This window comes from Taudactylus pleione, unplaced genomic scaffold, assembly GCF_031769625.1.
Source record: "Taudactylus pleione unplaced genomic scaffold, aTauple2 ptg001487l, whole genome shotgun sequence".
Taxonomy (NCBI): domain Eukaryota; kingdom Metazoa; phylum Chordata; class Amphibia; order Anura; family Myobatrachidae; genus Taudactylus; species Taudactylus pleione.
This window is the reverse complement of record NW_028285885.1, coordinates 227,099-254,060: the sequence shown is the minus strand read 5'-3', so window position 1 is coordinate 254,060 and position 26,962 is coordinate 227,099. Positions and strand designations below refer to the sequence as shown.

The following is a 26,962-nucleotide window of genomic DNA, read 5'->3' as shown; positions in this document are numbered from 1 at the left end:
ATTACCGCCAGTCACCTCGTCCCTACTGATCGCACATGTACTAACATTACCGCCAGTCACCTCGTCCCTACTGATCGCACATGTACTAACATTACCGTCAGTCACCTCATCCCTACTGATCGCATATGTACTAACATTACCACCAGTCACCTCATCCCTACTGATCGCATATTTACTAACATTACCGCCAGTCACCGCATCCCTACTGATCGCATATGTACTAACATTACCGCCAGTCACCGCATCCCTACTGATCGCATATGTACTAACATTACCGCCAGTCACCTCATCCCTACTGATCGCATATGAACTAACATTACCGCCAGTCACCGCATCCCTACTGATCGCATATGTACTAACATTACCGCCAGTCACCTCATCCCTACTGATCACATATGTGGTCAGCATTGCTAAGGACAGCTGTTGCAATATGACCTGTCCTTTGCGATCAGCGCTGCGCCCTGAGCATTGGGCTGTATGACCCAGGAGTCCGTCTGCACTTGTGTAGAGTGATGTGGCGTCCGTAGAACATGCTGGGAGGAATCCGATTGGATCACTCATACCAGCGCGATGCGGTAGAAGCCCATAGGCTTCTATAGGGTAATGCTAGCAAAAGCTGAAGTTACTCTCTGCGTCGGAGCCCAGCGGCCACACAATAGTACATATGGAAAGTGCAATAAAACCCCGAAAACTTTCTTTTTATTGCATTTTCCATTTAGTACATCCCGCCCCAAGGTTATGTGAATAGACCCCTTGGGCTTATATGTACAATAGGGAGACCGTAACAAACGCAATACAACTGTCCACAATGAAGTTAGAGTAAAATAAATCAGCGGGTATATAAGCAGTACCAGCTAAGGGTATAATAATAAGCAGTACCAGCTAAGGGTATAATAATAATAAGCAGTACCATGTAAGGGTGTAATAATAATAATAAGCAGTACCAGCTAAGGGTATAATAATAATGAGCAGTACCATGTAAGGGTGTAATAATAAAAAGCAGTACCATGTAAGGGTGTAATAATAATAAGCAGTACCATGTAAGGGTATAATAATAATAAGCAGTACCATGTAAGGGTATAATAATAAGCAGTACCAGCTAAGGGTATAATAATAAGCAGTACCATGTAAGGGTATAATAATAATAAGCAGCACCATGTACGGGTGTAATAATAATAAGCAGCACCATGTAAGGGTGTAATAATAATAAGCAGTAGCGGCTAAGGGTGTAATAATAATAAGCAGTACCGGCTAAGGGTGTAATAATAATAATAAGCAGTACCGGCTAAGGGTGTAATAATAATAAGCAGTACCGGCTAAGGGTGTAATAATAATAATAAGCAGTACCGGTTAAGGGTGTAATAATAATAAGCAGTACCGGCTAAGGGTGTAATAATAATAAGCAGTACCATGTAAGGGTGTAATAATAATAAGCAGTACCATGTAAGGGGGTAATAATAATAAGCAGTACCGGCTAAGGGTGTAATAATAATAAGCAGTACCATGTAAGGGTGTAATAATAATAATAAGCAGTACCGGCTAAGGGTGTAATAATAATAAGCAGTACCGGCTAAGGGTGTAATAATAATAATAAGCAGTACTGGCTAAGGGTGTAATAATAATAATAAGCAGTACCGGCTAAGGGTGTAATAATAATAAGCAGTACCGGCTAAGGGTGTAATAATAATAATAAGCAGTATCGGCTAAGGGTGTAATAATAATAAGCAGCACCATGTAAGGGTGTAATAATAATAAGCAGCACCATGTAAGGGTGTAATAATAATAAGCAGTACCGGCTAAGGGTGTAATAATAATAATAAGCAGTACCGGCTAAGGGTGTAATAATAACGTCTCTGGTAGGCATATGGTAATAAGGCACAAATTTATGGCTGGTGTCCCCTGTGGCAAATGTAAATCTTTAGATAATCAGGGGGAGGGATTCCATTTTGGGTCTCGCAGAGTTATTACCGGGGTGAGCAGCTGCGTTGTGACCCCATAAAGGCTGCACAGCCTGTTAGTTAGTAAAGTTGATAATAACTTTCACTTCTCTATTGAGCAGAGAATGTAGGTGCATCGTCCAGCTTAGGCTAATTGTGCGATCTTCCTGGTGTGTGTCGTATGATAAGTTCAGATGTCTGAGATGCGCAGTTTCCCTCAGCGTGCGCGTGTGCGGGCGTCTGTGGCTTCTGCAGATGGAAAAATCCTCTGTCCCCGGTTGTTGTTACACACGCATCTGGCTGTGCTCATACCAGCGGCGCTGTGTGTCCCGGGGCTCGCGCTGTCTGAGCAGCTGGAGGTCCATGCACTTCCTGGTGGGAGGGGTGACCAACGCGTTTCACACCGTGCTTCCTCAGGGGCTGTCATATACAGGGCGCCTATTGTTGCATTTAAAAATGGCGCCGCTATCTATCCCATATCTATCTATCTGTCTCATATCTATCTCATTATCTATCTATCTATCTATCTATCTATCTCATATCTATCTATCTATCTATCTATCTCATATCTATCTATCTATCTGTCTCATATCTATCTCATTATCTATCTATCTCATATATATCTATCTATCTATCTATCTGTCTCATATCTATCTCATTATCTATCTATCTCATATCTATCTATCTATCTATCTATCTGTCTCATATCTATCTGTCTCATATCTGTCTCATATCTGTCTCATATCTGTCTCATATCTATCTCATATTTATCTATCATTACCTAGCCCTTTCTCTCTCTCTCCAGGATGTGGGCCGGTCAGGACTATCTCTCTCTCCGTACCTCATGCCTGAAGAAGGGAGAACTTTTTGTTGACCCTTTATTTCCTGAAGACATTTCTGACCCTGGTGTTGAATGGAAACGGCCCTCGGTAAGTCTGGAATTTGATGGGATGGACAGCTGTGTGGGTTATATGGGTAACATGGTAATATGGTTATATAGGTAACATGTTACTATGGTTATATAGGTAACATGTTACTATGGGTATATTGGTAATATGGTTATATGGGTAACTTGATAATATGGTTATATAGGTAATATGGGTAACATGGTAATATGGTTATATAGGTAACATGGTAATATGGTTATATGGGTAACATGGTAATATGGTTATATGGGTAACATGGTAATATGGTTATATAGGTAATATGGGTAACATGGTAATATGGTTATATAGGTAACATGGTAATATGGTTATATTGGTAATATGGTTATATAGGTAACATGGTAATATGGTTATATAGGTAACATGGTAATATGGTTATATTGGTAATATGGTTATATAGGTAATATGCTTATATGGGTAACATGGTAATATGGTTATATAGGTAATATGGGTAAAATGGTAATATGGTTATAAAGGTAACATGGTAATATGGTTAAATAAGTAACATGGTAATATGGTTAGATAGGTAACATGGTAATATGGTTATATAGGGAATGAGGAAGGAAAGAAAAAGGTAATGAGAGAGAGAGAGGGGATGAGGAAGGAATGAATAGGGTAAAGAGAGAGAGAGAGAGAGGGAATGAGGAAGGAATGAATAGGGTAAAGAGAGAGAGAGAGAGAGAGGGAATGAGGAAGGAATGAATAGGGTAAAGAGAGAGAGAGAGGGAATGAGGAAGGAATGAATAAGGTAATGAGAGAGAGGGAATGAGGAAGGCATGAATAAGGTAATGAGAGAGAGGGAATGAATAAGGCAATGAGAGAGAGAGTGAGAGAGGGGGGGATGAGAAAGGAAAGAATAAGGGAATGATGATGGAATGAATAAGGCAATGAGAGAGAGGAAATGAGGAAGGAATGAATAAGGTAATGAGAGAGAAGGAATGAGGAAGGAATGAATAAGGTAATGAGAGAGGAATGAGGAAGGAATAAGGCAATGAGAGTGAGGTTATAAGATAAGAATGAATAAGGCAATAAGAGGGAATGAGGAAGGAAGGAATAAGGTAATGAGAGAGAGGGAATGAGGAAGGAATGAATAAGGTAATGAGAGAGGGAATGAGGAAGGAATAAGGCAATGAGAGTGAGGTTATAAGATAAGAATGAATAAGGCAATAAGAGGGAATGAGGAAGGAAGGAATAAGGTAATGAGAGAGAGGGAATGAGGAAGGAATGAATAAGGTAATGAGAGAGGGAATGAGGAAGGAATAAGGCAATGAGAGTGAGGTTATAAGATAAGAATGAATAAGGCAATAAGAGGGAATGAGGAAGGAAGGAATAAGGTAATGAGAGAGAGAGGGATTTAGAAATTAATGTCTAAGCAATGAAAGAGAGGGGATGAGGATGGAATGAATAGGCAATGAGAGAGAGAGAATGAGGGTGGAATGAATAAGGTAATGAGAGAGAGAGAGAGAGAGAGAGGGAATGAGGAAGGAATGAAAGAGGAAAGAATGAATAAGGTAATGAGAAAGAGAGAGAGAAAGAAAGAGGAAGGAATGAATAGGGTAATGAGAGAGTGGGAATGAGCAAGGAATGTCTAAGCAATGAGAGAGAGGGAATGAGGAAGGAATGATTAAGGCAATGAGAGAGAGGGAATGAGGGTGGAATGAATAAGGCAATGAGAGAGAGGGAATGAGGAAGGAATGAATAAGGTAATGAGAGAGATGGAATGAGGAAGGAAGGAATAAGGCAATGGTAGAGAGGGAATAAGTAAGGAAGGAATAAGGCAATGAGAGTGAGGGAATGAGGAAGAAATGAAAAAGGTAATAAGAGAGAGGGAATGAGGAAGGAATGAATAAGGTAATGAGAGAGAGGGAATGAGGAAGGAATGAATAAGGCAATGAGAGAGAGGGAATGAGAAAGGAATGAATAAGGGAATGATGAAGGAATTAAAAAGGCAATGAGAGAGAGGGAATGAGGAAGGAATGAATAAGGTAATGAGAGAGAGAGAGGGAAAGAGGAAGGAATAAGGCAATGAGAGAGAGGTAATAAGATAAGAATGAATAAGGCAATAAGAGGGAATGAGGAATGAAGGAATAAGGTAATTGGAGAGAGGGAATGAGGAAGGAAATAATCAGGTAATGAGAGGTAATGAGGAAGGAATGAATAAGGTAATGAGAGAGAGAGAGGGAATGAGGAAGGAATAAGGCAATGAGAGAGAGGTAATAAGATAAGCATGAATAAGGCAATAAAAGGGAATGAGAAAGGAATGAATAAGGGAATGATGAAGGAATTAAAAAGGCATTGAGAGAGAGGGAATGAGGAAGGAATGATTAAGGTAATGAGAGAGAGAGAGAGAGAGAGAGAGAGAGAGAGAGGGAATGAGGAAGGAATAAGGCAATGAGAGAGAGGTAATAAGATAAGAATGAATAAGGCAATAAGAGGGAATGAGGAAGGAAGGCATAAGGTAATTGAAGAGAAGGAATGAGGAAGGAAGGAATCAGGGAATGGGAGGGAAGGAATAAGGTAATGAGAGAGAGGGAATGAGGAAGGAATAAGGCAATGAGAGAGAGGTAATAAGATAAGCATGAATAAGGCAATAAAAGGGAATGAGAAAGGAATGAATAAGGGAATGATGAAGGAATTAAAAAGGCATTGAGAGAGAGGGAATGAGGAAGGAATGAATAAGGTAATGAGAGAGAGAGAGAGGGAATGAGGAAGGAATAAGGCAATGAGAGAGAGGTAATAAGGTAAGAATGAATAAGGCAATAAGAGGGAATGAGGAAGGAAGGAATAAGGTAATTGGAGAGAGGGAATGAGGAAGGAAATAATCAGGTAATGAGAGGGAATGAGGAAGGAAGGAATAAGGTAATGAGAGAGAAAGTATGAGGAAGGAATGAATAAGGGAATGAGGAAGGAATTAATAAGGTAATGAGAGAGAGGGTATGAGGAAGGAATGAATAAGGTAATGAGAGAGGGAATGAGGAAGGAATGAATAAGGTAATGAGAGAGAGGGAATGAGGAAGGAATAAGGCAATGAGAGAGAGGTAATAAGATAAGCATGAATAAGGCAATAAAAGGGAATGAGAAAGGAATGAATAAGGGAATGATGAAGGAATTAAAAAGGCATTGAGAGAGAGGGAATGAGGAAGGAATGATTAAGGTAATGAGAGAGAGAGAGAGAGAGAGAGAGAGAGAGAGAGGGAATGAGGAAGGAATAAGGCAATGAGAGAGAGGTAATAAGATAAGAATGAATAAGGCAATAAGAGGGAATGAGGAAGGAAGGCATAAGGTAATTGAAGAGAAGGAATGAGGAAGGAAGGAATCAGGGAATGGGAGGGAAGGAATAAGGTAATGAGAGAGAGGGTATGAGGAAGGAATGAATAAGGGAATGAGGAAGGAATGAATAAGGTAATGAGAGAGAGGGTATGAGGAAGGAATGAATAAGGTAATGAGAGAGGGAATGAGGAAGGAATGAATAAGGTAATGAGAGGGAATGAGGAAGGAATAAGGCAATGAGAGAGAGGTAATAAGATAAGCATGAATAAGGCAATAAAAGGGAATGAGGAAGGAATGAATAATGTAATGAGAGAGAGAGAGAGGGATTTAGAAATGAATGTCTAAGGCAATGAGAGAGAGGGAATGAGGGTGGAATGAATAAGGCAATGAGAGAGAGGGAATGAGGAAGGAATGAGTAAGGCAATGAGAGAGAGGGAATGAGGAAGGAATGAATGAGGCAATGAGAGAGAGAGGGAAGGAGGAAGGAATGAATAAGGTAATGAGAGAGGGAGTGAGGAAGGAATGAATAGGGTAATGAGAGAGAGAATGGGGAACGAATGAATAAGCCAATAAGAGAGGGAATGAGGAAGGAAGGAATAAGGTAATGAGAGAGAGAGGGAATGAGGAAGGAATGTCTAAAGCAATGAGAGAGAGGGAATGAGGGTGGAATGAATAAGGCAATGAGAGAGAGAGGGAATGAGGAAGGAATGAATAAGGGAATGAGGAAGGAATGAATAAGGTAATGAGAGAGGGAATGAGGAAGGAATGTATAAGGTAATGAGAGAGAGAGGGAATGAGGAAGGAATTAAGCAATGAGAGAGAGAGGGAATGAGAAAGTAATGAATAAGGGAATGATGAAGGAATGAATAAGACAATGAGAGAGAGGAAATGAGGAAGGAATTAATAAGGTAATGAGAGAGAGAGGGAATGAGGAAGGAATAAGGCAATGAGAGAGGTAATAAGATAAGAATGAATAAGGCAATAAGAGGGAATGAGGAAGGAAGGAATAAGGTAATGAGAGAGAGGGAATGAGTAAGGAATGATTAAGGTAATGAGAGCGAGTGAATGAATAAGGTAATGAGAGTGAGGGAATTAGGAAGGAATGAATATGGTAATGAGAGAGAGGGTATGATGAAGGAATTAAGGTATTGAGAGAGAGGGAATGAGGAAGGAATGAATAAGGTAATGAGAGAGATGGAATGGGGAAGGAATGAATAAGGTAATGAGAGAGAGAGAATGGGGAAGGAATGAATAAGGCAATGAGAGAGGGATTGAGGAAGGAAGGAATAAGGCAATGGTAGAGAGGGAATGAGGAAGGAAGGAATAAGGCAATGAGAGTGAGGGAATGAAGAAGGAATGAAAAAGGTAATGAGAGAGGGAATGAGGAAGGAATGAATAAGGTAATGAGGAAGGAATGAATAAGGTAATGAGAGAGGGTATGAGGAAGGAATGAATAAGGTAATGAGGAAGGAATAAGGCATTGAGAGAGAGAGGGAATGAAGAGGGAATGAAAAAGGTAATGAGAGAGGGAATGAGGAAGGAAAGAATTAGGTAATGAGAGCGAGGGAATGAATAAGGTAATGAGAGCGAGGGAATGAGGAAGGAATGAATAAGGTAATGAGAGAAAGGGTATGAGGAAGGAATGAATAAGGCAATGAGAGAGAGAGAGAGAGAGAGAGAGGGAATGAGAAAGGAATGAATAAGGGAATGATGAAGGAATTAAAAAGGCATTGAGAGAGAGGGAATGAGGAAGGAATGAATAAGGTAATGAGAGAGAGAGAGAGAAAGAGAGAGAGGGAATGAGGAAGGAATAAGGCAATGAGAGAGAGGTAATAAGATAAGAATGAATAAGGCAATAAGAGGGAATGAGGAAGGAAGTAATAAGGTAATTGGAGAGAAGGAATGAGGAAGGAAGGAATCAGGTAATGGGAGGGAAGGAATAAGGTAATGAGAGAGAGGGTATGAGGAAGGAAGGAATAAGGGAATGAGGAAGGAATGAATAAGGTAATGAGAGAGAGGGTATGAGGAAGGAATGAATAAGGTAATGAGAGTGGGAATGAGGAAGGAATGAATAAGGTAATGAGAGAGAGGGAATGAGGAAGGAATAAGGCAATGAGAGAGAGGTAATATGATAAGCATGAATAAGGCAATAAAAGGGAATGAGGAAGGAAGGAATAATGTAATGAGAGAGAGAGGGATTTAGAAATGAATGTCTAAGGCAATGAGAGAGAAGGAATGAGGCTGGAATGAATAAGGCAATGAGAGAGAGGGAATGAGGAAGGAATGAATAAGGCAATGAGAGAGAGGGAATGAGGAAGGAATGAATGAGGCAATGAGAGAGAGAGGGAAGGAGGAAGGAATGAATAAGGTAATGAGAGAGAGGGAGTGAGGAAGAGAACGAGGAAGGGAATAGGAAAGAGGGAGTGAGGAAGGGAATGGGAAAGAGGGAGTGAGGAAGGGAATGGGAAAGAGAGAGTGAGAAAGGGAATGGGAAAGAAGGAGTGATCAAGGGAATTGGGAAGGGAATGGGAAAGAGGGAGTGAGGAAGGGAATGGGAAAGAGGGAGTGAGGAAGGGAACGAGGAAGGGAATGGGAAAGAGGGAGTGAGGAAGGGAATGGGAAAGAGGGAGTGAGGGAGAGAACGAGGAAGGGAATGGGAAAGAGGGAGTGAGGAAGGGTATGGGAAAGAGGGAGTGAGGAAGGGTATGGGAAAGAGGGATTGAGGAAGGGAATGAGGAAGGGAATGGGAAAGAGAGAGTGAGGAAGGGAATGGAAAAGAGGGAGTGAGTAAGGGTATGGGAAAGAGTGATTGCGGAAGGGAACAAGGAAGGGAATGGGAAAGAGGGAGTGAGGAAGGGAATGAGGAAGGGAATGGGAAAGAGGGAGTGAGGAAGGGAATGGGAAAGAGGGAGTGAGGAAGAGAACGATGAAGGGAATGAAGAAGGGAATGGGAAAGAGGGAGTGAGGAAGGGAATGGGAAAGAGGGAGTGAGGAAGGGAACAAGGAAGGGAATGGGAAAGAGGGAGTGAGGAAGGGAATGAGGAAAGGAGTGGGAAAGAGGGAATGAGGAAGGGAATGGGAAAGAGGGAGTGAGGAAAGGAACGAGGAAGCGAATGGGAAAGAGGGAGTGAGGAAGGGAATGGGAAAGAGGGAGTGAGGAAGGGAACGAGGAAGGGAATGGGAAAGAGGGAGTGAGGAAGGGAATGAGGAAGGGAATGGGAAAGAGAGAGTGAGAAAGGGAATGGGAAAGAGGGAGTGATCAAGGGAATTGGGAAGGGAATGGGAAAGAGGGAGTGAGGAAGGGAATGGGAAAGAGGGAGTGAGGAAGGGAACGAGGAAGGGAATGGGAAAGAGGGAGTGAGGAAGGGAATGGGAAAGAGGGAGTGAGGGAGAGAACGAGGAAGGGAATGGGATAGAGGGAGTGAGGAAGGGTATGGGAAAGAGGGAGTGAGGAAGGGTATGGGAAAGAGGGATTGAGGAAGGGAATGAGGAAGGGAATGGGAAAGAGGGAGTGAGGAAGGGAATGGAAAAGAGGGAGTGAGGAAGGGTATGGAAAAGAGGGATTGCGGAAGGGAACGAGGAAGGGAATGGGAAAGAGGGAGTGAGGAAGGGAATGGGAAAGAGGGAGTGAGGAAGGGAATGGGAAAGAGGGAGTGAGGAAGAGAACGAGGAAGGGAATGAGGAAGGGAATGGGAAAGAGGGAGTGAGGAAGGGAATGGGAAAGAGGGAGTGAGGAAGGGAACAAGGAAGGGAATGGGAAAGAGGGAGTGAGGAAGGGAATGAGGAAAGTAGTGGGAAAGAGGGAATGAGGAAGGGAATGGGAAAGAGGGAGTGAGGAAAGGAACGACAAAGGGAATGGGAAAGAGGGAGTGAGGAAGGGAATGGGAAAGAGGGAATGAGGAAGGGAATGGGAATGAGGAAGGGAATGGGAAAGAGGGAATGAGGAAGGGAATGGGAAAGAGGGAGTGAGGAAGGGAATGAGGAAGTGAATGGGAAAGAGGGAGTGAGGAAGGGAATGAGAAAGAGGGAGTGAGGAAGGGAATGGGAAAGAGGGAATGAGGAAGGGAATGGGAAAGAGGGAGTGAGGAATGGAATGGGAAAGAGGGAATGAGGAAGGGAATGGGAAAGAGGGAGTGAGAAAGGGAATGGGAAAGAGGGAGTGAGAAAGGGAATGGGAAAGAGGGAATGAGGAAGGGAATGGGAAAGAGGGAGTGAGGAAGGGAATGAAGAAGGGAATGGGAAGGGAATGAGGAAGGGGATGGGAAAGAGGGAGTGAGGAAGGGAATGGGAAAGAGGGAGTGAGGAAGGGAATGAGGAAGGGAATGGGAATGAGGAAGGGAATGGGAAAGAGGGAATGAGGAAGGGAATGGGAAAGAGGGAGTGAGGAAGGGAACGAAGAAGGGAATGGAAAGATGGAGTGAGGAAGGGAATGGGAAAGAGGGAATGAGGAAGGGAATGGGAAAGAGGGAGTGATGAAGGGAATGGGAAAGAGGGAGTGAGAAAGGGAACGAGGAAGTGAATGGGAAAGAGGGAGTGAGGAAGGGAATGGGAAAGAGGGAGTGAGGAAGTGAACGAGGAAGGGAATGAGAAAGAGGGAGTGAGGAAGGGAATGGGAAAGAGGGAATGAGGAAGGGAATGGGAAAGAGGGAGTGAGGAATGGAATGGGAAAGAGGGAATGAGGAAGGGAATGGGAAAGAGGGAGTGAGAAAGGGAATGGGAAAGAGGGAGTGAGAAAGGGAATGGGAAAGAGGGAATGAGGAAGGGAATGGGAAAGAGGGAGTGAGGAAGGGAATGAAGAAGGGAATGGGAAAGAGGGAGTGAGGAAGGGAATGAGGAAGGGGATGGGAAAGAGGGAGTGAGGAAGGGAATAGGAAAGAGGGAGTGAGGAAGGGAATGAGGAAGGGAATGGGAAAGAGGGAGTGAGGAAGGGAATGGGAAAGAGGGAGTGAGGAGGGGAATGTGGATGGGAATGGGAAAGAGGGAGTGAGGAAGGGAATGGGAAAGAGGGAGTGAGGAAGGGAACGAGGAAGGGAATGGGAAAGAGGGAGTGAGGAAGAGGAAATGAGGATGAAGTCAGAGATTTTTCACTTTCTTTTTGTATCTGCAGGAGTTTTGCTCAAATCCTAAATTCATTGAGAGTGGAGCAAGCACAACAGATGTCTGCCAGGGGGACCTAGGTAAATGCACCAAACACAAATTAAGGCAAGCCAATCTCCTGGCATGTTGGAACTTTTAGTCTAAATGTGAACCGAGTGTTGCCTTTCTATAGCTTAGGAGAGAGTTTCCCAAACGCGGTCCTCAAGGCTCCCCAACAGTTCAGGTTTTTGTGATATCCATGGTTGACCACAGGTGATTCAGTCAATTTGATTTAACCGCCTGTGCTCAACCATGGATATCTCTAAAACCTGAGCTGTTGGGGAGCCTTGAGGGCCGTGTTTGGGAACCTCTGCCTTAGGACAATGTATTGATATAGAGTATTTTGTACCTTAGTAGATAGCTATCCCATGGGCTCACAGGCAGTCATAGATTACATTTCATCTTAAACCTTAACTGAGGGGAATGGACATTGCCCTCCCACATTCCAAACACATATTAGTAGAATAATTGCTATTGGACCATAGTGTGTTTATGTGTTAGGGAATTCAGACAGTAAGCTCCTGTGATTTTATATTCTCTATACAGCACTCTGGTGGTGTTATATAAATGCCCAATTAATAATAAAGAAATAAAATAGATTGTGCCATGTTGCAAGGTGGAATTCTAGCAGTTGTGAATATATTGGTAATCAGCTGTACGCACTTTTTGTAATAAATACATTTATGTTTCTGTGTTGCTCCTCCATCCAGGTGACTGCTGGCTCCTGTCCTCCATTGCATCACTGACGCTCTACCCTTCGCTGTTCTCGCGGGTAGTGCCCAAAAACCAGAGCTTCAGCCTCAACGATGGCTACTGCGGACTCTTCCACTTCTGGGTGTGCAGTCTCAGGCAGGGGGTGACTATGGAGCCATCAGAGGGGGGAGTCACAGCATTTATGTCCTGAATCTTATCCTAACCAATAGCCGCACTCCTCTCACTCAGTGTAATGTAGAGCAGGTGGTTCTATGTCTACTCTGCATAATAAATGACCCTGGTGCCTTTCAGCCTCTGCCCTTACACTGCTACGAAGGCTTAATCCGCCCTTTATCTGCAGGGAAATTGCACTCTCAGAACTGATTTATTACATAGCTCAGGAAATAACAATCTCTAATGAGCAGGCAACAAATGGTGAGAGCTGACTCTAGCAGGTAAGGTAACAGGTAAGCGCCCATCCTTGGGAGTACCACTGTGTTATGCAGACAGGTGGAGGGTTGGAAACTACTAGAGGAAAATAAATTAACCCTGAAACAGTCATTTATTGGGCTTGAGACAGTGTAAGGCTCAGACACAAGTACTGTACTCCAGAGTGGTGCGTTACCTGATAGATCGGGGTAATCTACGCCATAGAGCGTGCATGGCTAGCAGTACAGGTAAGACAATGCAGTCATTACTGAGCGATATGCACCTCCTGACATGTTATATTCACCCACCAAGTCTCCACCAAGTCTCCACCAAGAGAGGAACAGAGTGGCTCTGGGTTCTTGGGTCCATTGCGTTTTAGCATAGAATGAGACAGGGGCCAGTAGTCAACATAAGCAGGTTTTGGAGCTCATCCATCACAGTGACCTAGGATATAGGCAGCAATTTACAAATAATGTACTAAGATAGGCAAATAAAGCCTTGTACAGTACAATGTCACCTACAGTTTCAGGTGCAATGGAGTGAGGTGGGGCCATCATGTGAATGGGCCCAGATGTGTAGAACCCTGGCTCAGCCAAGAATGGGGATATTATTGCAAATGAATGTCAGAGTCCTCTCAGTCTCCACATCTGAGATAACCATCAGCCTAGTTCACGGTCAGGACAATGTTCTGTGGATGTCTAGAGAGGTTAGAAAGCTGAAATCTCATAGATGGGCAATAACGAGAGAGCTCTGGGTTGCCAGGAAGGACCTCTCCTGATGTAAGTACTGTTTTGTGATGTGGCTGTGAACATCTCTTGTATCTCTGCAGTTGTGGCAGTTTGGTGAATGGTTAGATGTTGTGATAGATGACAGACTCCTGACAAAGGGCGGCCGTCTCATGTACACAAAGAGCGACACTCGGGAGGAGTTATGGAGCGCGCTGCTGGAGAAAGCCTACGCCAAGTAAGTCGCAGAACAACAGCCCAACTTTGCTATATGACAACAAACTACAGACAGCGCTGGTTCACATAATAGTTGTTGTCCTGCCTCTGTCCTGGGTTACCAGACAGGTAGAGGGGTCAGGACTGTGTGACTTGGTCTGTACTCAGCAAGAAAGGTCACAATGGGAAACCAGCTTGTTCATGCTCATCGCAAACACAGGTTACATCAAATGTGAGCACTAACATACCAGTACACGTTACTCCATCACACGTTACACGTTACTCCATAACACATTACACATTACTCCATCACACGTTACACCATCACACGTTACACCATCACACGTTACTCCATCACACATTACACGTTACTCCATAACACATTACACATTACTCCATAACACATTACACATTACTCCATCACACGTTACACCATCACACGTTACACCATCACACATTACACATTACTCCATCACACGTTACACATTACTCCATCACACGTTACACATTACTCCATCACATGTTACACCATCACACGTTACACATTACTCCTTCACACATCACACATTACTCCATCACACGTTACGCCATCACACATCACATGTTACACCACCACACACTACACCATCACGTTACACATTACACCATCACATGTTACACCTTCACGTTACATGTTACACCATCACACGTCACACGTTACACCATCACACATTACGCCATCACATGTTACACCATCATACGTTATACAATCACGTTACACGTTACACCATCACATGTTGCACCATTACACATTACACCATCACATGTTACACCATCACACATTACACATTACACCATCACACGGTGCACCATCACACATTAGAACATCATGTTACATGTTACACCATCACACATTACACCATCACATGTTACACATTACACCATCACACGTTACACATTAAATGATCACATGTTACAGTTACACCATCACACATTACACATTACACCATCACACGTTACACCATCACATGTTAGACATTACACCATCACATGTTACACCATCACAGGTTACACATTACACCACCACACGTTACACATTAAACGATCACATGTTACACGTTACACCATCACACATTACACATTACACCATCACACGTTACACATTACACTATCACATGTAACACCATCACACGTTACACATTACACGTTACACAGTCACATGTTACACCATCACACGTTACACGATACACCATCACATATTACACGTTACACCATCACATTACACGATACACCATCACAAATTACAGCATCACTTGTTACACCATCACAGGTTACACCATCACATGTTACACCGTCAAGCGTTACACGTTACACATTCACACGTTACACCATCACCTGTTACACGTTGCACCATCACTCGTTACACCATCACGCGTTACACCACCACATGTTACACGTTGCACCATCACGCATTACACCATCACGCGTTACACCATCATGCGTTATACCATCACATGTTACACGTTGCACCATCACGCGTTACACCATCATGTGTTACACCATCTCACGTTACACCATCACACATTACACGTTACACCATCACATGTTACACCATTACACGTTGCAACATTACATGTTAAACCATCATGTGATACACCATCACACGTTACACGTTACACCATCACACGGTACACCATTACACGTTACACGTTACACCATCACATGTAACACCATCACGTTACACATTACACCATTAGACGTTACACCGTCACACGTTACACCATCACATGTTACAGCATCATGCATTACACATTACACCATCACGCGTTACACCTTCACACGTTACATCATCTCATGTTATACATTGCACTATCATGCGTTACACCATCACATGTTACACATTGCACCATCACGCATTACACCATTGTTACACCATCACACGTTACATGTTACACCATCACACTTTACAGGATACACCATCAAACATTACACGTTACACCATCACGTTACATGATATACCATCACACGTTACACGATACACCATCACACATTACAGGTTACACCATCACGTTACACGTTACACCATCACACGTTACACGATACACCATCACACATTACACGTTACACCATCACGTTACATGATACACCATCACATGTTACACGATAGCCCATCACACATTACACGTTACACGATACACCATCACACGTTACACAATACACCATCACACATTACACGTTACACCATCACGTTACACGATACACCATCACACGTTACACGATAGCCCATCACACATTACACGTTACACCATCACGTTACACGTTACACCATCACACGTTACACGATACACCATCACACATTACACGTTACACCATCACGTTACATGATACACCATCACATGTTACACGATAGCCCATCACACATTACACGTTACACGATACACCATCACACGTTACACAATACACCATCACACAATACACGTTACACCATCACGTTACACGATACACCATCACACGTTACACGATAGCCCATCACACATTACACGTTACACCATCACGTTACACGATACACCATCACACGTTACACGATACACCATCACACATTACACGATACACCATCACACATTACAGGTTACACCATCACGTTACACAATACACCATCACACGTTACACGATACACCATCACACATTACAGGTTACACCATCACGGTAACACGATATAATATCACACGTTTACACCATCACCTGTTACACGTTGCACCATCACTCGTTACACCATCACGCGTTACACCACCACATGTTACACGTTACACCATCACGCATTACAGGTTACACCATCACGTTACACAATACACCATCACACATTACACGTTACACCATCACGTTACACGATACACCATCACACGTTACACGATAGCCCATCACACATTACACGTTACACCATCACGTTACACGTTACACCATCACACGTTACACGATACACCATCACACATTACACGTTACACCATCACGTTACATGATACACCATCACATGTTACACGATAGCCCATCACACATTACACGTTACACGATACACCCATCACACGTTACACAATACACCATCACACAATACACGTTACACCATCACGTTACACGATACACCATCACACGTTACACGATAGCCCATCACACAGTACACGTTACACCATCACGTTACACGATACACCATCACACATTACACGATACACCATCACACATTACACGATACACCATCAACACATTACAGGTTACACCATCACGTTACACAATACACCATCACACGTTACACGATACACCATCACACATTACAGGTTACACCATCACGTAACACGATATAATATCACACGTTACACCATCACCTGTTACACGTTGCACCATCACTCGTTACACCATCACGCGTTACACCACCACATGTTACACGTTGCACCATCACGCATTACACCATCACGCGTTACACCATCATGCGTTATACCATCACATCACGTTGCACCATCACGCGTTACACCATCATGTGTTACACCATCTCACGTTACACCATCACACATTACACGTTACACCATCACATGTTACACCATTACACGTTGCAACATTACATGTTAAACCATCATGTGATACACCATCACACGTTACACGTTACACCATCACACGGTACACCATTACACGTTACACGTTACACCATCACATGTAACACCATCACGTTACACATTACACCATTAGACGTTACACCGTCACACGTTACACCATCACATGTTACAGCATCACGCATTACACATTACACCATCACGCGTTACACCTTCACACGTTACATCATCTCATGTTATACATTGCACTATCATGCGTTACACCATCACATGTTACACATTGCACCATCACGCATTACACCATTGTTACACCATCACACGTTACATGTTACACCATCACACTTTACAGGATACACCATCAAACATTACACGTTACACCATCACGTTACATGATATACAATCACACGTTACACGATACACCATCACACATTACAGGTTACACCATCACGTTACACGTTACACGTTACACCATCATACGTTACACGATACACCATCACACATTACACGTTACACCATCACGTTACACGATACACCATCACATGTTACACGATAGCCCATCACACATTACACGTTACACGATACACCATCACACGTTACACAATACACCATCACACATTACACGTTACACCATCACGTTACACAATACACCATCACACGTTACACCATCACATGTTACAGCATCACGCATTACACATTACACCATCACACGTTACACATTAAATGATCACATGTTACAGTTACACCATCACACATTACACATTACACCATCACACGTTACACCATCACATGTTAGACATTACACCATCACATGTTACACCATCACAGGTTACACATTACACCACCACACGTTACACATTAAACGATCACATGTTACACGTTACACCATCACACATTACACATTACACCATCACACGTTACACATTACACTATCACATGTAACACCATCACACGTTACACATTACACGTTACACAATCACATGTTACACCATCACACGTTACACGATACACCATCACATATTACACGTTACACCATCACATTACACGATACACCATCACAAATTACAGCATCACTTGTTACACCATCACAGGTTACACCATCACATGTTACACCGTCAAGCGTTACACGTTACACATTCACACGTTACACCATCACCTGTTACACGTTGCACCATCACTCGTTACACCATCACGCGTTACACCACCACATGTTACACGTTGCACCATCACGCATTACACCATCACGCGTTACACCATCATGCGTTATACCATCACATGTTACACGTTGCACCATCACGCGTTACACCATCATGTGTTACACCATCTCACGTTACACCATCACACATTACACGTTACACCATCACATGTTACACCATTACACGTTGCAACATTACATGTTAAACCATCATGTGATACACCATCACACGTTACACGTTACACCATCACACGGTACACCATTACACGTTACACGTTACACCATCACATGTAACACCATCACGTTACACATTACACCATTAGACGTTACACCGTCACACGTTACACCATCACATGTTACAGCATCACGCATTACACATTACACCATCACGCGTTACACCTTCACACGTTACATCATCTCATGTTATACATTGCACTATCATGCGTTACACCATCACATGTTACACATTGCACCATCACGCATTACACCATTGTTACACCATCACACGTTACATGTTACACCATCACACTTTACAGGATACACCATCAAACATTACACGTTACACCATCACGTTACATGATATACCATCACACGTTACACGATACACCATCACACATTACAGGTTACACCATCACGTTACACGTTACACCATCACACGTTACACGATACACCATCACACATTACACGTTACACCATCACGTTACATGATACACCATCACATGTTACACGATAGCCCATCACACATTACACGTTACACGATACACCATCACACGTTACACAATACACCATCACACATTACACGTTACACCATCACGTTACACGATACACCATCACACGTTACACGATAGCCCATCACACATTACACGTTACACCATCACGTTACACGTTACACCATCACACGTTACACGATACACCATCACACATTACACGTTACACCATCACGTTACATGATACACCATCACATGTTACACGATAGCCCATCACACATTACACGTTACACGATACACCATCACACGTTACACAATACACCATCACACAATACACGTTACACCATCACGTTACACGATACACCATCACACGTTACACGATAGCCCATCACACATTACACGTTACACCATCACGTTACACGATACACCATCACACGTTACACGATACACCATCACACATTACACGATACACCATCACACATTACAGGTTACACCATCACGTTACACAATACACCATCACACGTTACACGATACACCATCACACATTACAGGTTACACCATCACGTAACACGATATAATATCACACGTTACACCATCACCTGTTACACGTTGCACCATCACTCGTTACACCATCACGCGTTACACCACCACATGTTACACGTTGCACCATCACGCATTACAGGTTACACCATCACGTTACACAATACACCATCACACATTACACGTTACACCATCACGTTACACGATACACCATCACACGTTACACGATAGCCCATCACACATTACACGTTACACCATCACGTTACACGTTACACCATCACACGTTACACGATACACCATCACACATTACACGTTACACCATCACGTTACATGATACACCATCACATGTTACACGATAGCCCATCACACATTACACGTTACACGATACACCATCACACGTTACACAATACACCATCACACAATACACGTTACACCATCACGTTACACGATACACCATCACACGTTACACGATAGCCCATCACACATTACACGTTACACCATCACGTTACACGATACACCATCACACGTTACACGATACACCATCACACATTACACGATACACCATCACACATTACAGGTTACACCATCACGTTACACAATACACCATCACACGTTACACGATACACCATCACACATTACAGGTTACACCATCACGTAACACGATATAATATCACACGTTACACCATCACCTGTTACACGTTGCACCATCACTCGTTACACCATCACGCGTTACACCACCACATGTTACACGTTGCACCATCACGCATTACACCATCACGCGTTACACCATCATGCGTTATACCATCACATGTTACACGTTGCACCATCACGCGTTACACCATCATGTGTTACACCATCTCACGTTACACCATCACACATTACACGTTACACCATCACATGTTACACCATTACACGTTGCAACATTACATGTTAAACCATCATGTGATACACCATCACACGTTACACGTTACACCATCACACGGTACACCATTACACGTTACACGTTACACCATCACATGTAACACCATCACGTTACACATTACACCATTAGACGTTACACCGTCACACGTTACACCATCACATGTTACAGCATCACGCATTACACATTACACCATCACGCGTTACACCTTCACACGTTACATCATCTCATGTTATACATTGCACTATCATGCGTTACACCATCACATGTTACACATTGCACCATCACGCATTACACCATTGTTACACCATCACACGTTACATGTTACACCATCACACTTTACAGGATACACCATCAAACATTACACGTTACACCATCACGTTACATGATATACCATCACACGTTACACGATACACCATCACACATTACAGGTTACACCATCACGTTACACGTTACACGTTACACCATCACACGTTACACGATACACCATCACACATTACACGTTACACCATCACGTTACACGATACACCATCACATGTTACACGATAGCCCATCACACATTACACGTTACACGATACACCATCACACGTTACACAATACACCATCACACATTACACGTTACACCATCACGTTACACGATACACCATCACACGTTACACGATAGCCCATCACACATTACACGTTACACCATCACGTTACACGATACACCATCACACGTTACACGATACACCATCACACATTACACGATACACCATCACACATTACAGGTTACACCATCACGTTACACAATACACCATCACACGTTACACGATACACCATCACACATTACAGGTTACACCATCACGTAACACGATATAATATCACACGTTACAACCATCACACGTTACACGATACACCATCACACATTACACGTTACACCATCACGTTACACGATACACGATCACACGTTACACGATACACCATCACACATTACACGTTACACCATCACGTTACAACGTTACACCATCACACGTTACACCATCACACGTTACAACATCACATGTACAGTCAGAATCCACCATACTTTAACTACACAACACAGTGTAATAGTGACTATATATGGCCATATATGTACATTATAGTGTATTCATCTCTATCTGTGTGTACAGGGTATGTGGAAACTATTCCGCACTGCAGGGGGGGACAATCCCAGAGTCACTGGAGGATTTCACTGGTGGAATAGCAGAGACTGTGAGTTTGTGGAGACAAACCCCTGAGGAGGTCTGGGATATGATCACCCAATCAGAGAGCAGGAGATCCCTAATGGCCTGCTATATACAGGTGTGTAGCACCCTCTGCTGGTGGTGCAGTACACTGTACTAACCTGCACTAATCACCCAACACTGCACTTATCTCCTGCCAGGTTTCTGAGGCCAAAGACACTGGACGTGTTAATGAGGATGGGCTGGTCCTGGGACACGCGTACTCCGTTATCAGTGCTAAGGAGGTACGTGCAACCATAGAGTTCTCCCCAAGGGTCTAGTACAGGCACATTGTCCTATAACTACCACTGAGACCTCACACTCTGTGATTATCAGCTGAGACTGTACAATGTGGGTGTGGTCAGAGATGGAGAGGGGAGGAGCCAGGGGGACATAACTTCAGCCGCTCATTAAAGTCATCAGGTGATAACTGATATCACTGAGTGAGATATTGATATATTATACTGATATTTACTGAGTGATACACTGAGTCCTACAATCAGAACCCTATATTTCTGCATATATCATAGTCAAATGCAACGCATGGGGGGTTCCGGTTGCCGGGTCTCGCGCAAGCACATGACGGAGTCGGCTCCGTCGTGCGCATGTGCTGTGGGCCGCCATAGACCCGGTTGCGAGCTCTCAGTGCTTGCGGCCGGGTCTGAATCAGGCCCAGTATACGGTGAGTGCAGAGTCAGTATACGGTGAGTGTAGAGTCAGTATATGGTGAGTGTAGAGTCAGTATACGGTGAGTGTAGAGTCAGTATACGGTGAGTGTAGAGACAGTATATGGTGAGTGTAGAGTCAGTATATGGTGAGTGTAGAGACAGTATATGGTGAGTGTAGAGTCAGTATATAGTGAGTGCGGAGACAGTATACGGTGAGTGCAGAGTCAGTATACGGTGAGTGCAGAGTCAGTATACGGTGAGTGTAGAGACAGCATACGGTGAGTGTAGAGTCAGTATACGGTGAGTGTAGAGACAGTATACGGTGAGTGCAGAGTCAGTATACAGTGAGTGCAGAGTCAGTATACGGTGAGTGTAGAGACAGTATATGGTGAGTGTAGAGACAGTATATGGTGAGTGTAGAGTCAGTATACGGTGAGTGTAGAGTCAGTATATGGTGAGTGTAGAGACAGTATATGGTGAGTGTAGAGACAGTATATGGTGAGTGTAGAGACAGTATATTGTGAGTGTAGCGACAGTATATGGTGAGTGTAGCGACAGTATATGGTGAGTGTAGAGTCATTATACGGTGAGTGTAGAGTCAGTATACGGTGAGTGCAGAGTCAGTATACGGTGAGTGTAGAGACAGTATATGGTGAGTGTAGAGACAGTATACGGTGAGTGTAGAGTCAGTATACGGTGAGTGTAGAGTCAATATATGGTGAGTGTAGAGTCAGTGTATGGTGAGTGTAGAGTCAGTGTATGGTGAGTGTAGAGTCAGTATATGGTGATTATAGAGACAGTATATGGTGAGTGTAGAGACAGTATATGGTGAGTGTAGAGACAGTATATGGTGAGTTTAGAGACAGTATACGGTGAGTGTAGAGTCAGTATACGGTGAGTGTAGAGACAGTATACGGTGAGTGTAGAGACAGTATACGGTGAGTGTAGAGACAGTATATGGTGAGTGTAGAGACTTTGGAGCTCATTCAGACCCGCTCGCAATTTGCGGTCGCTCACTGGTAAAAAGTGGCCGGTTATTTAAATTAATTGCTCGCACTGCGTCACGTAAGGACGCCTACTATGTTTTAGCGAGCTACAGCAAAGTGCGCTCGCAAGTGTCAAAATGATGTCCCCTTGCCACTCGCAACACATGTCATCTCCGGAAAATGAAGGATTAATCGGGAGCCATCGGAGCTGCTCGCAGCCCTTGTGGTTGCCTTTCCCTGCCGCAGGCACAGCGATCAGTGCTGGCTGAAATACATGCAGGTGACGTGTACAATGACGCTACTTTGCTAATTATGCACACCCTTTAAACTGCGTTTTGGCGGCCTGACACGCCTGCGTTCGCACATCTACTCCCCCGTTCACAAGCACCTTCCCCTGTTACCTCCCACAAATGGCGCTATCTGTCACTCAAAGTAGCAACCTGATAGTGGGTTACGAGCAACCAAAAACAGATCGCAACGAATGGCTTGCGCACGCGCACTGCGAATTATAGGCATGCGCAGATGGGCGAAAATCGCTCTGAGAGACCGATCGCGCCTTTGCGAGCGGGGTGAGAATCAGGTCCGGTACGGTGAGTGTAGAGACAGTATACGGTGAGTGTAGAGACAGCATACGGTGAGGGCGGAGTCAGTATACAGTGAGGGCGGAGTAAGTATACGGTGAGGGCGGAGTCAGTATACATTGAGGGCGGAGTCAGTATACATTGAGGGCGGAGTCAGTATACGGTGAGGGCGGAGTCAGTATACGGTGAGTGCTGTGACAGCATACGGTGAGGGCGGAGTCAGTATACGGTGAGGGCAGAGTCAGTATACGGTGAGGGCGGAGTCAGTATACGGTGAGGGCGGAGTCAGTATACGGTGAGGGCGGAGTCAGTATACGGTGAGAGCAGGGTTCCCATCATTTTGTGTGTAAGTAAAGTGGTCGCATTCCCCGTGTGCGTTCGGGATAGTAGTGGAGATTTCTGCGGTCGATGCCTTTTATACAGATATGAATATATGCTGATAATGATATATTGATATATAATAATGTCTGTGATATGAGATTATACTGAGGGGGCCTCAGTGGTGGCTTCTACGCGAGGAGACTCTTGGGAAGCAGCTTTGTCTCTGTGCAATCAGTAACCAAGTACATATTGCTGATGGTCTCGCTGGCTACATGCCTGCGCTATACATCATGTATCTTCCCAAAGGCCAGACCTGCTGCAGTGACCCCCTCCCACCTTTATTCCTAATTGTATCACTGCGGCATTTCTCTCACTACAGGTGACGCTGGGATCCGGGGAAGTCACACTTGTCCGACTGAGGAATCCCTGGGGCTTCACTGAGTATAGCGGACCGTGGAGCGATAAGTAAGTGATGGGGCTCTCAGAGGAAATAGTATTAGGGGATAATGTGAGCAGTGACTCAGCCTAATACTCACATTCATTTCTGTCTTTCACTATGAGACATTGTACATTAATATTTAAAGTTTTTTATCAGTAGTAATGAAATATATGTATATAAATATATGTACTCTGGGCCTGATTCAGAGCCGGACGCTATTTGCGGACGCTCGTTCTTAAAAAGGGGCCGGATATTTAAATTGAGCGCTCGCTCTTTGCAGTCTGTTGACGCCTCTATGTCTGAGCGAGCGTCCGAGAAATGCGCTCGCTATTTTGTAAAGACGCCCCCTGGCCGTTCACATCATACGTCATCTCCGCTATTTATTAGATTAATCGAGTACATCGAAAGGCGTCTGAACTGCCCGCAGTGCTTGTGGTAGGTTTTACTTCCCGCTATCACTGCGAGCAGTTCAGGCTAAAAGACAACCAAGTGACGTGGCCGATGACGCTGCTTTGTTAATTATGCACACCCATTAAACGCCCGTTTTGACCTTTAAGCACGCCTGCGTTCGGATCACTACTCCCCGTTTTCAAGCACCTTCCCCTGTTACCACCCACATACGCCTCATTCTGTCACTCAAATTAGCAGGCATTCGCTGTTTTACGAGCGCACGATTTCCGACCGCAATGACTGGTTGGCGCATGGGCATTATGACCCATACGCATGCGCAGTTGTGCGAACATCGCTCGGAGCGAACGAGCGGCCGCTTACGAGCGGCTCTTAATCAGGCCCTATGTGTGTATATATATATATATAATATGTGTGTGTCTGCGCTTGTAACTACTAGAACATGTATACACTCAAGGTCTGTTTTATTCAATTTATTGCTACAATATAAAACTGCTGACTATAAAAGAAATACACTTCCTATAAAGCATTAGATACAAAACTTTCCATCAGCATAATATTAACAATGTTGAATCAATGTATCAGTGCACACAAGGTAAATGACTGATTATATCCATCCTCATATTCCCATTTGTCCCTATATAGTCCCACTTGATCCTCTCAGTATAATGATTCCTGTATGTTTATTTGACGTGTACCTGAGTCAATCTCTGAGCGTGGGGCCTGATTCAGAGCCGCTCGCGAGTGGCCCGATGTTTCTGGACTGCACATGCGCCGCGTCCGGCGTGCGCCAGCCCTGCTGAGCGACTGAAGTTCAGTCACTATGGGGCTCGCAAACAAGATGGGGCGGCTGTCGATGGTGAGTGACAGCTCGCCCCGTTTTGTGGGCGGTTAGAGGGGTGGCTGGACAATCGCAGGCGTTCCCTTAGGAATCCCTGGCGTTTGTAGGGAGGTCTTACTGACATCACTGCTGACATCACTCTGTTAGAGCAGGAAGACCACTCGGCCTTGCGGCAGCCTAGACCCCGCCAGAGGGTCTCGTCATAAGGCCAATGGTCGCGATTATTGCAGTTGTCTCCTGGCCGCTCGCACAAGATGTGGGTGGTCTCCCACGGCTTGGCGAGCGGCCGGAAGAAAATAAATAAATAAAAAACGCCCACAATCCCAGCGAGCGGCCGCGAGCGGGTCTGAATCAGGGCCTTGGTACAATGCAATTCACGTTGTTAGAACTCCTGGTTTCCTCTCAGTTCCAAGAATAATCTGACAGGGATAGCGGGTAACACCCACCGCGGCAATATCACTGCAAGAAGCCCAGGATGTTTCCTGTACTCAGCAATTGCCCTCAGGGCCTGATTCACTGCGGGTCGCTATTCTGTTTATACGCAGCGGCGCAGTTGCTAATATCAGCGGTGATATGTAAATGTGTGTATTCGCATTGCGATCGCAGCCTGACATAAAGACGTCCACTTCCTCTTACGCACATCCGTATACTAGGGGAACATAGCGAACCAATCGGTTACATCGAGTAACATCGGACACATACGTACAGTATGGCAGCTCAGACCTCACTCAGGAATTGCTAACGTCAGCGCACGCTATGAGACCCTACAACGGCGTTGCAATGCACTGGCACGCCTACATTCGCCCAACCACCACCCCTCCGTCACCACCCATAAAAGCACTTCCTGTCTATCACTCTGCCATGGGTCTGTGTAGTCTCTGCGTTCGCAGTGGCTAGTTGGCGCACGTGCACTGCGATACATGCGCAGAGCACAGCAATCGGCCATTGAGTGCGTATAAGCTGACTCAGGCCCTCGGTGTGGCCGGGATAAGTCTCCTGCACGCGGCAGTTGTTATAATGCAGCCGGAATGAATGTGCCACACATGGCAATGCCGCCCCCAGCGTGTACGACCACACGGAGCCCAGGTGATTGCTGATCCCCAACTCAATATGGGGCCTGATTCAGGTTGGTTCGGAAGGCCGCGTTCGCACTCAGCCAGCCGATGTTTGTATTCTGCCCATGTGTATAAAACG

General features: G+C 44.3%; 1 protein-coding gene across 2 annotated transcripts in view; it reads left to right on the top strand.

Moving 5' to 3' along the window:
- Positions 1-26,962, top strand: part of LOC148442504 (calpain-1 catalytic subunit-like) — a 193,876-nt gene that overhangs the window by 10,679 nt on the left and 156,235 nt on the right. For both annotated transcript variants that reach the window (XM_088463878.1, XM_088463879.1), the window contains exons 2-8: positions 2,743-2,866; positions 11,259-11,328; positions 11,998-12,122; positions 13,239-13,372; positions 21,432-21,603; positions 21,686-21,769; positions 24,460-24,545. In XM_088463878.1, coding sequence (XP_088320004.1) covers positions 2,743-2,866; positions 11,259-11,328; positions 11,998-12,122; positions 13,239-13,372; positions 21,432-21,603; positions 21,686-21,769; positions 24,460-24,545 — 795 coding nt within the window. The remainder of the gene's footprint in view (positions 1-2,742; positions 2,867-11,258; positions 11,329-11,997; positions 12,123-13,238; positions 13,373-21,431; positions 21,604-21,685; positions 21,770-24,459; positions 24,546-26,962) is intronic.